The sequence below is a fragment of the Peromyscus leucopus genome, chromosome 3 (assembly GCF_004664715.2).
Source record: "Peromyscus leucopus breed LL Stock chromosome 3, UCI_PerLeu_2.1, whole genome shotgun sequence".
NCBI classification, from domain to species: Eukaryota; Metazoa; Chordata; class Mammalia; order Rodentia; family Cricetidae; genus Peromyscus; species Peromyscus leucopus.
Window position 1 is genome coordinate 89,028,936 of NC_051065.1, and position 12,113 is coordinate 89,041,048.

General features: G+C 44.3%; 1 protein-coding gene across 2 annotated transcripts; it reads right to left on the reverse strand.

Moving 5' to 3' along the window:
• Positions 1 to 788: 788 nt before the first annotated feature.
• On the reverse strand, positions 789 to 9,790 carry Tgoln2 (trans-golgi network protein 2). Of its 2 annotated transcripts, XM_028855173.2 has the most exons (5): positions 9,310 to 9,790; positions 8,199 to 9,073; positions 6,865 to 6,948; positions 6,047 to 6,105; positions 789 to 4,391 (listed from the first exon to the last, which is right to left on the reverse strand). In XM_028855173.2, the coding sequence occupies exons 1-4, from the start codon at positions 9,773 to 9,775 to the stop codon at positions 6,079 to 6,081; spliced, it is 1,452 nt and encodes a 483-aa protein (XP_028711006.1). In that variant the 5' UTR covers positions 9,776 to 9,790; the 3' UTR covers positions 789 to 4,391; positions 6,047 to 6,078. The 2 variants fall into 2 exon arrangements, with proteins under 2 accessions (XP_028711006.1, XP_028711007.1); XM_028855174.2 differs by lacking the exon at positions 6,047 to 6,105.
• Positions 9,791 to 12,113: the final 2,323 nt, after the last annotated feature.

Below are 12,113 nucleotides of genomic sequence, written 5' to 3' on the forward strand. Positions count from 1 at the left end.
GTGGAAACATTGGGCCCAAATACAGGAAGCCCAATGTGCACAGAACCTAGAGATGGCATTTGTAGTTGCTGGCATATAGTAAAAACTAAGTATTGGCTGGGCGGTGGTGGCGCACGCCTTTAATCCCAGCACTCGGGAGGCAGAGGCAAGCGGATCTCTGTGAGTTTGAGGCCAGTCTGGTCTCCAGGAAAGGCGCAAAGCTACACAGAGAAACCCTGTGTTTCTCTGAAACACAAAAACTCGAAAAACAAAAAACAAAACAAACAAAAAAAGAGGATTGTTTTCCAAAATGCTTGGAATCAGAATTCCTTCAGATTTTTTTTTTTTTGGTTTTTCGAGACAGGGTTTCTCTGTGTAGCTTTGCGCCTTTCCTGGAACTCGCTTTGGAGACCAGGCTGGCCTCGAACTCACAGAGATCCGCCTGCCTCTGCCTCCTGAGTGCTGGGATTAAAGGCGTGCGCCACCACCGTCCGGCTCCTTCAGATTTTATAGTATTTGCATATATATGAGATAACTTGGGGAATGGCATCCAGGACTAACCTCAAATTCAGCTGTTTCATATACAGAGACCAGGCATGATATCTTATGTAATACTTTGAAAATTTATGAGCATTCTATGACCTGTCATATGAGTTCATGTTATTAAAAAAGCTTGCTTTGGATTTTAGAATAGGGATTCTCAACCTATATGAATAAATGGGAAAGTGAGGAAAAGTCTAAAACCTTTTACTTATGTTAAACAGGTACCAATTTTAGTTCATTTAAATATAGTATTAATACATGTAATGTTTCAATGCTTTGATATTTGAAGTTTATTTTGGTTTTTGTTCAATAATGACATGAAACTACACTGAGATGCCATTTACAGAAGCTCAGTAAAATATACTGAAAAATACTTATTATACCACAATAAGCTTTAAAAAAATAAAATTAAACCATTATAGTTAAGTTACAAAAAAGGTGAAAATACAAAACATGACTAACAGTGGGTAAACCAAACAAGGAAGATAATTTCAACAGTCACTCATTTATTTAACATGGTGGTTTGAATTAAATTTCGATCACAGTGTGAGGAGGCCACCTTCATGGCTAGTTTGCTATGTTACGCAAGCTGAGGAGTTTCTCAAACTACAGAGTTTCTAAGCTAAAATACTTAGGAGAGTCACATCTGAGCAGGGAACTAAAGGAACTGAGAGTCATCCTGATGTAGCTAGATTAAACCTCACCATCTCTTTACAGCTTTCTTTTGCTTTTTTGAGACAGGCTTTCACTGTGTAACTTTGGCTGCCTTGAACTTGCTATTCTAGACCAGGCTGGCCTTAAACTCACAGTGATCCTCCTGCCTCTACTTCCTGAGTGCTGGGTTTAAAGCCTTCCTTCACCACGCCCGACTCCTCACAGGTTTCTTAGGGCAATGCCAAACTGAACCTTTCTAGCAAGAGTTTGTCAGGGAACAATACAGTAACACACTTAGTTTGGTCCAGAAGTGGTTTCTATAATCCACAGCAGGAAAATAAACTATTACCATCTAGGACAAGCAGGTTCCCCTTAAGAAATTGCCCTTCAGTCAAAAGCTGAGCAGGAGAGCAAGCTCAGAATAGGCTACAGGAGTGCTACTTGAGGCTTCCTGCATGCCAGCCCAGCTCCTGGTGTGGAAGCCTCAGCTGGGCCATCACCATCTACAGGAAAATATGCTTCAAGTATTCTACCTTTAAAAAACAGTCCTGAAACTGACTTTTCTTTGGTGGGAGCCATCTCCTTACAGTACAACTTTTCAAGTGAAACAAATTCCACTGTACTCTGTCAGTACAAGAAACATTTGTCTGCAGTCCAGGGGAGGCTCTGTAGACTCTGGCAATATTTCATGTGTATGTCCACTTGCTGGCATCTTGGATCCTGAAAATCAATCTTTCTTCTTGCCTCTCAAAAGCAAAGTCAACAAGTATAATAAGGTCACAGAACCAGTAACCAGGAAGAGCTGTGTGAGGTCCGGTTTCACTTAAATCTCCAACAAGAAATTTGACCCCTGAAGTCCCTGGGAGTTTTCACAACACTAGACAGATACAACAATGACAGGGCTTAGTTTTCTTGGGGAGATCACAGCAACATCAGAACTAGTCATGCTGAAGTTCCAAGATGAGGGAGACAGAAAGCTATCAGTGTGGAAGGAGAAAAGCCAATCCACCGTTGAAGCCAGGAAGGAACATAAGCATGTGAGCTGAGTCCTTCAAAACACAAGGCCCTGGGTGAGCTGAAAGGAAGGGGAAAACCTAATCATAGAGCAACCATGAGAAGCTGGAACACAGAGGCCATGAGGAGGGTAGAGGCAGAGGAGTGTGGGCCTGAATGATGAAGCCAAAGAATCTAGTCTAGAATACAACTTCAGACAGAAGCTTCAGACCAGGGCACACATTCTGGAAAGGTCAGTTTCCAAAACTGGCATGAGAAAAGGTCAGAAGGACAAAATGGAGAGTATATTTAGATACTTTCTTAAAAAAAAAAAAAAAGGGGGGGGGACCTTCTGTGATAAGAAAAATGTTATTAGTTTGCAGTGTGGAGTTTTCAGATGATTAAAGAAACTGAACAATAGGTAGAGGAGCTTCATAGATATAAGTGAGAAGTTCTGGATGGATGAAAACCAGACAATGTAGCTGAGTTACTTAGCATATAGCAGAAGTGGGTTCTTGGGAAGTAGGCTTTAGTAAGATTCTAAAGATAAAGATGAATCAGAAAGGATAAATGGATGGATTTGTTGAGGAGACAGTCAAAGCAATAGAGACCTGGCTTTGGGCACCCTATTCCCTTCCCACCATAGGGCCAAATTTGTGAGAGACACCCAAACTGTCAACATGCATGGACCCCAGCATCCACTATTCCCAAGTGTAAGAACAAGCTGAGTATGAGCTGTTGAATTTGGAGCTCTGTTAAGTGAGTAACCTTGAGAAACAGGAGGAAACTAGACCAAGGCCAGTCTAATGTCAGGAGGAGGAAGCAAGTGATGGAAGCAGGAGCAACTGGGACAGGACTAAGTATGGGCGTGCAGACAGGCTGGAGGGAAGCCTGCAGAGGCGCACAAACAGGTCTAAAGAGGAAGAGAAAACGGGAAGGGGGAGCTAGAGAGATGTTAGGGAAAGCTGAAGGAGACTGAGAAAGGCTTCCTCGGCTTGGAAAGTTAATAGTAGACCTGTGCGCAGCTGAGAGAATGGTAGCAATGATCTTATTTCCCAAAGGCAACCTGCCAAGAATACAAACTTGTACTTCAAGCACAAGCTGCAGTCAGCACAGGGAAAGAACTCCAGACTGTTTCTTCTTCAGACTGACTTCTCCCATCGTATTTTCCCTCTTGCCATTCTTTCCACATCCCTGAGATTAGCTGAGACTCTTCTTTCTTTAGGCATGACCATATAGACTGGAATAAAACTTCAGACAGCATAATCCAAGACATCCTTAGTTACGTCAGGGAACCTGCTTGGTTTCTTACAGTTTCATGACCAGGTGTCACAGGAGAGAAAAGATTTTACTCATTACCTTGGCGTCTTGGATGGGAGGACCATTAAACCGAGCAAGGAAAAATGTGGAGAGTGTAGTTAGTTCCTAAATATCTATCTATCTGCTGTGGGCAATAAAGGCAAATGGAGTTTGTGGAAACCCTCTTTCATGCAGACCAAATCCCTTCTATGTATTTCCTTCCACAAAGCATGAACCTGCCCCTTTCCAAGGAGTTCCTTCCTATTGGGGTGACTGTATGCAAGAACATACTGGTTCAATGACCATCACCTTATTAAGCAAAACAAAGCGAAAGCCCATGGAACAGTGTTTTTACTTTCAGAAACCCCAAGTTCCCTCTAATGCTAGTACAACCAAAGAGTGCAAACTTTCAGAAAAATATACAGACTGTCAGATGGATCAGACTTTAACACTCTTTAAACTTGCTATCTGGTTTGCAGCTGAGGCCTCTGCAGAGGATAAGTGTTCAAACCCCTCTCTGCCCATAAGCATCCCACCTTCTACACCTTGTCTAGAAAGTACCTCTTTGCAGCTTCCTCCTACAGTTGCAAAGATAAAGAGGCTATGGGAGGGTGGTCCATCGTGTGGCCTGCCTAGGGTGGGGTCTTCCTTTGTTCACAGCCACGTTTCCACATGTTCCCTCCTCACACTCCAAGAAAGAAAGGATGATGGAACACATCAGCATAAAGGGAACACAAAAGTAAATAAAACATCACCAGAATACAATGTCACCAAAGTGCAGGTGCAAAACCTGAAGCAATCCCGTCTCTGCCAGCCCAGACTTGCCACCAAACCCCAGAGGAGGTCAGTCTTTTCATTTCTCTTGATTCGGAAACAAATCAGCAGGAAGGACAAGGTTCTTGCAGACAAGAAAATAATCAAAGCTGAAATGAGAGCAACACATTCCATTGGTAACGTTCACCTTTTTCAGGGAAATATACTAATGTTGTGATTTTGAAACTGAGGTGAAATGTCAGAATTGGCTTTTTTTTTTCTTTTTCTGGAGCTGAGGACCAAACCCAGGGCCTTAGCAAGCGCTCTACCACTGAGCTAAATCCCCAACCCGAATTGTCAGAATTAAACTCATCCACCACCACAAAACAGAGTGAATAAAAATACAGGAGTCACATTAGTGAATATTAAAATCAATTTGAAATAAAATATGTACTAGAAAGTTAGACATTTAGCTAATGTGGTGGCTCATACCTGTAATCCCAGCACTTAGGAGGCTGAGGCAGAAGGATTATGAATTTGAAGCCAGCATAGATTACATCATGAGTCCTGAGATACAGTGAGAGACTGTCTCAAAAAAACAAAAACAAAACAAAATAAGCTAGTGATTGACAGGAGAATGAGAGATACTTCCTTCAGCAGGGCAGGCACTGGTAAGGTGACCATGCTCCTGTGACCAACTCCTAAGGCAACTCCCTGGGTCATTTTAAAAAGTGTACTGGGGGGCTGGAGTGATGGCTCAGAGGTTAGGAGCACTGACTGCTCTTCCAGAGGTCCTGAGTTCAATTCCCAGCACCCACATGGTGGCTCCCAACCATCTGCAATGAGATCTGGCACCGTCTTCTGTATAATAAATAAATAAATAAATAAATAAATAAATAAATAAATAAATAAATAAATAAATAAATCTTTTTTAAAAAAAGTGTACTGGGAGTTGAAGAAATGACTCGGTAGTTAAGAGCACTGGCTGTTCTTCCAGAGGTCCTTCATTCAATTCCCAGCAACCACATGGGGGCTCAAAACCATCTGTAATGGGATCTGATTACCTCTTCTGGTGTGCCTGGAGACAGGTCACTCATATCCAATAAATAAATAATTTTTTTAAGTGTGCTGCAAAGACAGTTGAGCAGTTAAGAGCACATGTTGCTCTTGCAAGGAGTGGGGTTTGTTTCCTAGCACCCACACAATAGTTCACAATTATCCTTAATTCCAGTTCCAGGGGATTCAATGACTTCTACTGGCCCCAGGCACACCTGTGGTACATATACAAACACGCAGGCAAAACACACACATAAAGCGAAATAAAGAAACCCCCAAAATGTTACAAATGTAGAGGGGGACAAGAAAGGGTAACAGGGTGATGGTAAATATTATCTATACCACACACACACACAAACATGTAGTAAAACTGTGAATTAATACCTGCTAATAAAGAAACAAATGATGGCAGGTAGATAGAATTAGGGCTTCTACTTTATACTCTCCTGTATTGTTCTGAGTAACTTTCATGTGTATTGTTTTCTTTCCAACTAAAATAATATTCAGCAGGAAAAATCCTTAAAAGTCAGTTATCAAGGAAAGTAGCAGGCTAGAGCTAACTGTGAAGTTGACCTAGTTATGACAGATCTCTGAGCAGTGACTTAGTCTATGGTGCTGTGAAATGGACAGGTGACCTGTTCCCTGCAGGAAGTCTCAGAATCGTTCCTGTCTGGGTCACCCACTCTTCTTTGCCAATATCCTTCCTGTTGCTTAACAGAACAGGGCAGGTGCCTGTGGCAGCAGCTAATATGACTGACTATACAGTTACCTGTGGGGAGAACCTTCCTCAGCTCCTGCTGCTCAGGGATAGAAGGAAGGCTCCTCTCCCTGGGAAAGACAGAGTGGCCACAATAAGGAGGTGAAGCCTGTAGTGCTGACCTGCGTGTGGGATTACGTGAGGTCTATGTGCTTCTGGGCTCATCTGCTTTGAGAGAGTTGTGATCTGGGACTTTGCTGCCTATAGTGTAGTCTGGAAGCATCTGGTGATCCCCAGAAATGAGGACATAGCCCACACTTAGTGAATCAGATCTGGCTTTTTTTTTTTTTTTTAAAATTTATTTATTTATTATGTATACAGTGTTCTGCCTGCATGCCAGAAGAGGGCACCAAATCTCAATACAGATGGTTGTGAGCCACCATGTGGGTGCTGGGAATTGAACTCAGAACCTCTGGAAGAGCAGCCAGTGCTCTTAACCTCTGAGTTATCCCTCCAGCTCCAGATTTGGCTTTTTATCACAATGCTCAATGTCTATCGCAATGCTCATGTGTCAAAAGCTAAAATAGTACAAAAGTGTTTAAAAGTATATGGAATTACTATCAGGTGCTGGTGTTGCCTCTGAGTGGAAACTCAGGACAAAAACAAATAAAAGAAACAAACAAAATCACATTTCCAAGCAGATCTGTTTATCTGTCAAATGTGAGAAGTACTAAAAGGCCTCTTCTAGCTCTAACTTTGTAAATAGATATATAGTCTATGGATGGTCCTATTTGCAGTCTCCAAGGGCTGGGGACATTGACAGCAGCATCCCCAGAATTGGTCCAACTGAAGTTTCACATCCCTCCTAGGCCTGGCTCCTCCTTCCTTACCTTTAAGTTCAAACGTTGGTAGTCACTGGCCTTTGGCCTCCGAGTGACTTTGGATCTTTTTCCTTCTAGGGCAAAAGCAATAATCTGAGGAAAGGAAAAAGAAAACAAATTAACACTTGGTTCTGTAATGATGTTCTTCAGTTCCTGAAATCAGAGGCAACTACCTAGATCCACAGAGGCCTATTTAAACTGTCTATACGTTCTCCCCCTCTCTCTCTTTTTCATAGCTGGAGTTCAAATAAGGCCTTGTGCATACTAGGCAAACGCTATATCAAACACGGGATGTAGCACTGTAGTAGAATGCTTCCTAGCATGCACATACCTGAGTTCAACCACCAGCACCACAAAAGTAAGAAAATTGTAAAGATTTTAAAAGGAGCTCAGTTACAAGAAAGTCCTTTATACTATTTAATAGGGATCAACAGATGGAGGGTGTAGCCTATGGGCATCTGAATGATTTAATTGCAGGTATAGAATCAAAGGTCTGTCAGTCTTCTTGCCAAAGAGCTCTAGGTCAGGTCTTGGGGGGGGGGGAGAAGCTCATAATCACTGATTGCTTCCTATATACAAATACATGTTTTTATCCTACATGCTGCTTCAACAACGTCACTCTGATTTACCAGGCTCATCATAAACATTTGGATGGAGAATGAATAATGCATTTTTACCAATGGTCTTCCCTCGTTTTTTATAGCCATATGCCCAATGGCCATCACAAATTGAATTCTCTAATTAAATCAGGTTACTGAAATGATCTAAATCTCATGGCTCATTAGGAGATCCAATCATTTTTTCATCAGAGTTGTTTCTAAAGGACATGGTGCCACTTTAACCCCAAAGACATTTAAGCAATTTCTAGGTTTGCTTCTAACTCTTGCGGGTTGCAGGAGAGCCGTCCGTTGGCTTTATGCTGCTGGTATCAGAGCCTATGTAACTGAACATTTCTTTCTGTCTACAGATGGAAGACAGTTGGGATAGAAACTAGAAATGGTAAACTGTCTCAAGCATGGAAAGAAGGGAAGAGGTCTTCATATCAAGAACTCAGGTCCACAAAGGCTGTGAAAGATCTGAGTTCCAAGTTATGGAGGAGAATCTCAATTAGGTCAGGTCATGATTCATGTCCAACTTGGCACTTTACAGCAGAAGTCACAGGAAACAGGTCACATGATGAAAACACATGACTTACAAAACTAGAGTTTTGTAAGCCCTAGCAGGGTCTGAGGAAAAACTGAAGTTGCTCTTCAAATCCTCAGAGCTCACACGCAGATGAGTGACAGATAGCTGCCCATGCACCAAGCTCTCTCAGGGTTAGGGACATCCCAGTCTCCTCTTACCTTCCGTTTGTTGTGGTAAGCAATATAGAGGACAGCAACAAGAACAGCTGCGGTCACCAGATATGCAAAGAAATGGCTGCTTTCTGCACTGGTGTTTCCAGAATTGTCCTTATAAGAGTCATCCTTCTCCCCATTCATAGAATCCATAAGTGTCCCCTCTCGGTTCTCACTGGAGGAAGGGTCCAACACCTTTTCATTCTCTTCTTCAAGTGGTGAGCCCTCTTCTGGCTCTGTATCACCCTCATCAGTCTCCTTGGTTTCCACATCTTCAGTAGGCTCTGAAGACTTGTCTCCTACCTCTGGCTTTAAAGAGAAGTCCGAGTCCCCTGCCGGTCTCTCCCCAGATTCAGTCTTGGAAGTAAGCGTTGGTTTCTGTCCTTGTTCAGCTAGGTCGGTTTTGTCAGTCTTGGGAGTCTCCTTATCTGAGGAGGGTTTGGAGATGGGCTTGTCCGAATTAGCTTTTGTGGACTTGTCTGGATCATCTTTTGCGGGCTTCTGCTCAGGCTCCTCCTGTTTGGGGTCGGTTGGCGGGGGCTGCTGTGCAGTCCCAGTTGGCTTGGTTTGTGCTTTCTCGGGCTGATTTTGGGGACCAACCGGCTTTTCTGCGGGGGGAATGGCTGCAGCGACCTGCTGTCCAGATCCCGCCGAACTGGGAACTGCTGTGGCAGTCGGCTTCTCTGGAGGCTCCGGGCCTAGGTTAGCGGCAGGAGGCCTCTGCGCAGTCTGCCCGCCAGGCTCTTTCTGCTTAGAAGACGCTTCTTTCTCAGGAGGCGGGGGCGCGGGGGGCTGACTGGAGTCGTCTCCTGTAGAAGGCTGAGCCGGACGATTATCTTGACTTGGGGTGGCGTGTGTCGTAGAAGCAGGCGGCGAGTCATCTGAAACAGAAAAGACAGTAAGTCCTCGGAAGGAGAGGCCGGGAGAAGAGAAGGGGGCTTGACGTCTCAGAGCGGGAAGAGCTCAGTGGTGATGGCCCAATGGGAGAAGAGTGGAGATGGCCAGAGTCGGGTCGGGCAAGGAGGACGCCAGCTCCGGTAGCGACCCGCCAAGGTGAAGACGGGGGAACCTAAGGGAGAGAGTGCGATGAGCTTGGGGGGCTCGGGGGGGTTCTTACCCGCCACTGCGACACTTAGCAGGAGCAACGCAACCAGGAACCGCATCCTGTAGTCCGCGCTTCCGCCCTCTACTGCTGACGTGAGAGCGGCGCAAGGGACTTGGAGCGCGTGGCCCCTCCCCTTCCGGTGGGCTGCCCTTTTCCGGCGCAGCCCCGCCCCCGGGGTGGGGCTATGGGGTACGGGCTGTCGGCGGCTGTGTGTTCCGGGACTGTACCGGGCGTCAAGTCCGCCCTGCCTTCCTCTTTTTCTCGGCTCCGTGACGGGCCCCGTAGTCTCTTTCCTGTTTACTCGTCCACGTGCTTTGGGAACTGTTCTCACCCGCAGGCACCGCGTCGCCCCTCGTGGCTCGTGGTGTGGGGTCGCGGGGCCCGGAGCCGCTTCGCTGCGTCGTCTGCCGGTGTTTCTGTCTTCTCCACGAAAATGTAATCTGTTCGGGTCTTTCCCGTCTGGAAACAAACACTTCATCACTTTCGTTCCCGGTCCTAATCCCTTTCTTGATGGTACCTAGGGCCCTCGGAATTTACCACGGATTTTTTTTTTTTCTAAATTTTTGTGTATGAGACCGTATTGCTATGTAGACAGGCTAGCTAGCCTATCCTGCCTCCGAAGTGCTTGGGATTACATGTGTCTCACCACGCCCTTCTCGGGCCATTTGTTTGTTTGTTTGTTTATGACATACGATAGCAAAAATTTGTTTTTATTTGTGTGTACCACCTGTGCGCGGGTACCCTTGGAGGCCAGACAAGGACGTCGGATCCCCCAGAGCTAGAGCTACAAGTGGTTTCAAACATCTCCGTGGGTGTTAGGAACTGAACTCTGGTCCTGTGGGAGAGCAGCAAATGCCCCTAACTGCTGAGCCATCTCTCTAGTCCAGGACATAAGGTCTCTTGTTAACCAAACGGAGGAAGACTTTGATCTTACCTTCCTACTAGATTACAGGCTTGTATCCCCAAACCCAATTTATGTGGTACTGGGGATCAAACTCATAACTTTGTACACTAGACAAGAACTCTGCCTCACCCCAGTAACTTTTTTTTTTTCTTTCCGAGATAAGGTTTCTCTGTATAGCCCTGGTTGTCCTGGAACTCACTCACTCTAGACCAGGCTACCCTCAAACTGAGAGATCCACCTGTCTTTGCCTCCTGAGTGCTGGGATTAAAACCATGTGCCATCACTGTCTGGCAGTAATAGATTCTTAATAATTCAAACAACAAAGCAGAATTTTAAAAGAAATATACTTTTAAGTACAAAGTCAGGATGTTTGAAGGACTATCTGGTAGCAATTGATTAACCACAGAATGTCCCAATGCCGGAGGTAGTCTATAAAGTTTGACAAACAACTTTAAACTACATAGTAAGATAACACAGAAATTCTGGAAAGCCCCTAAAACTTGAGCCAATCAGAATTGTACCTGTACTAGCACCCCTAAATGATGTAACCTTATGGTTTTTGCCTTTAAACTGAGCTTGCAGAGGGGCAGGTACCTCCTTCAGCCTCTACTGTGCTGGATGGCTTGACGAGGTCCCTGCCACGTAGCTTGAACTGCTTCAATAAACCTTGCTTTTGAATTTCTTTTAGGGAAAAAATTCTTTTAGGGAAGCTTGGCAGCATGGTGCATGATTTTAATTCTAGCATTCAGGAGGCTGAGGCAGAGGGATCTCTGAGTTCCAGGCCAGCCTGGTCTAGTTCCAGGACAGCCAAAGCTACACAGAGAAATCCTGTCTTGAAAAATAAATTTATTTTAGAGGCTAGAGAGATTGCTCAGTGGATAAGAACACTAACTGCTCTTCCAGAGGACTCAGGTTCCATTCCATTCCCAGCACTCACAACGGTCCAGTTTCAGGAGATCTGACACCCTCTTTTGACCTCCACAGACATTGTATGCATATGGTGTACAGACGTACATGTAGGCAAAACATACATTTTTAAAATTCTTGCTGCTTGCTCATCTATGGATTACTATTTGCATTCATTTCTTGTGTCTTCATCTGTTATAGTGCTGGGTTGTTTAAATAAGTTGCTTGAAATCATTTATGAACATCTGCCAGGTTAGGTATTTTGTAAGCAGTGATTTAACAAATTGTTATTGGTTGTTTTTACTCTTTTTACTCTTAATCTTTGCTCTTTCTGCCACCCTGTCCCCAAATAAACCACACATGGAGGATTATTATTACTTTAAGTGCCTGGCCTTAGCTTGGCTTGTTTCTTGCCAGCTTTTTAAAAATGATCCCTTTGGCCTCTGGGCTTTTGCCTTTCTCTCTTTCTGTATTTCTCTCTTCACTTCTCACTCTGTGGCTTGCTGTGTAGCTGGGTGCCTGGCCCTGTGGGGTCCTCCTCCTCCTTCTCTTTCTTGCTCCTCCTTGATACCTCTTCCTGTCAGCTGGTTATTGACGCAGCCTCCCGACTCCAGGTTAATTTCATTTAATCAAACAAACGTAACACGTCTTTGCATCATTAAACAAATATTCCACACCATAAACGAATGTAACACAGATTAATATTCCACAACAAACCGTAGGTCCTAGCTGAAACTAAAAGTCCCAACAACTGTGTTCATTTTGTTTTTGTTGTTTTGAGAGAGGCAGCCATCGCAGGCCTGGAACTCACTCCGAAGAGCAGCTGACCTTGACTTGCCATCAATCTTCCTTCCTCTGCCTTTAGAAATGCTGAAATTACAGTTGTGTGCCACCCTGCCAGGTTCTATGGTCCTTAATACCCTGGAGGTTTAAGACAGAGGCTATTTTAAATAAGATTATTATGTTATTCTTTTATGTGTATGAGTGTTTTGTCTCCATTTATGCC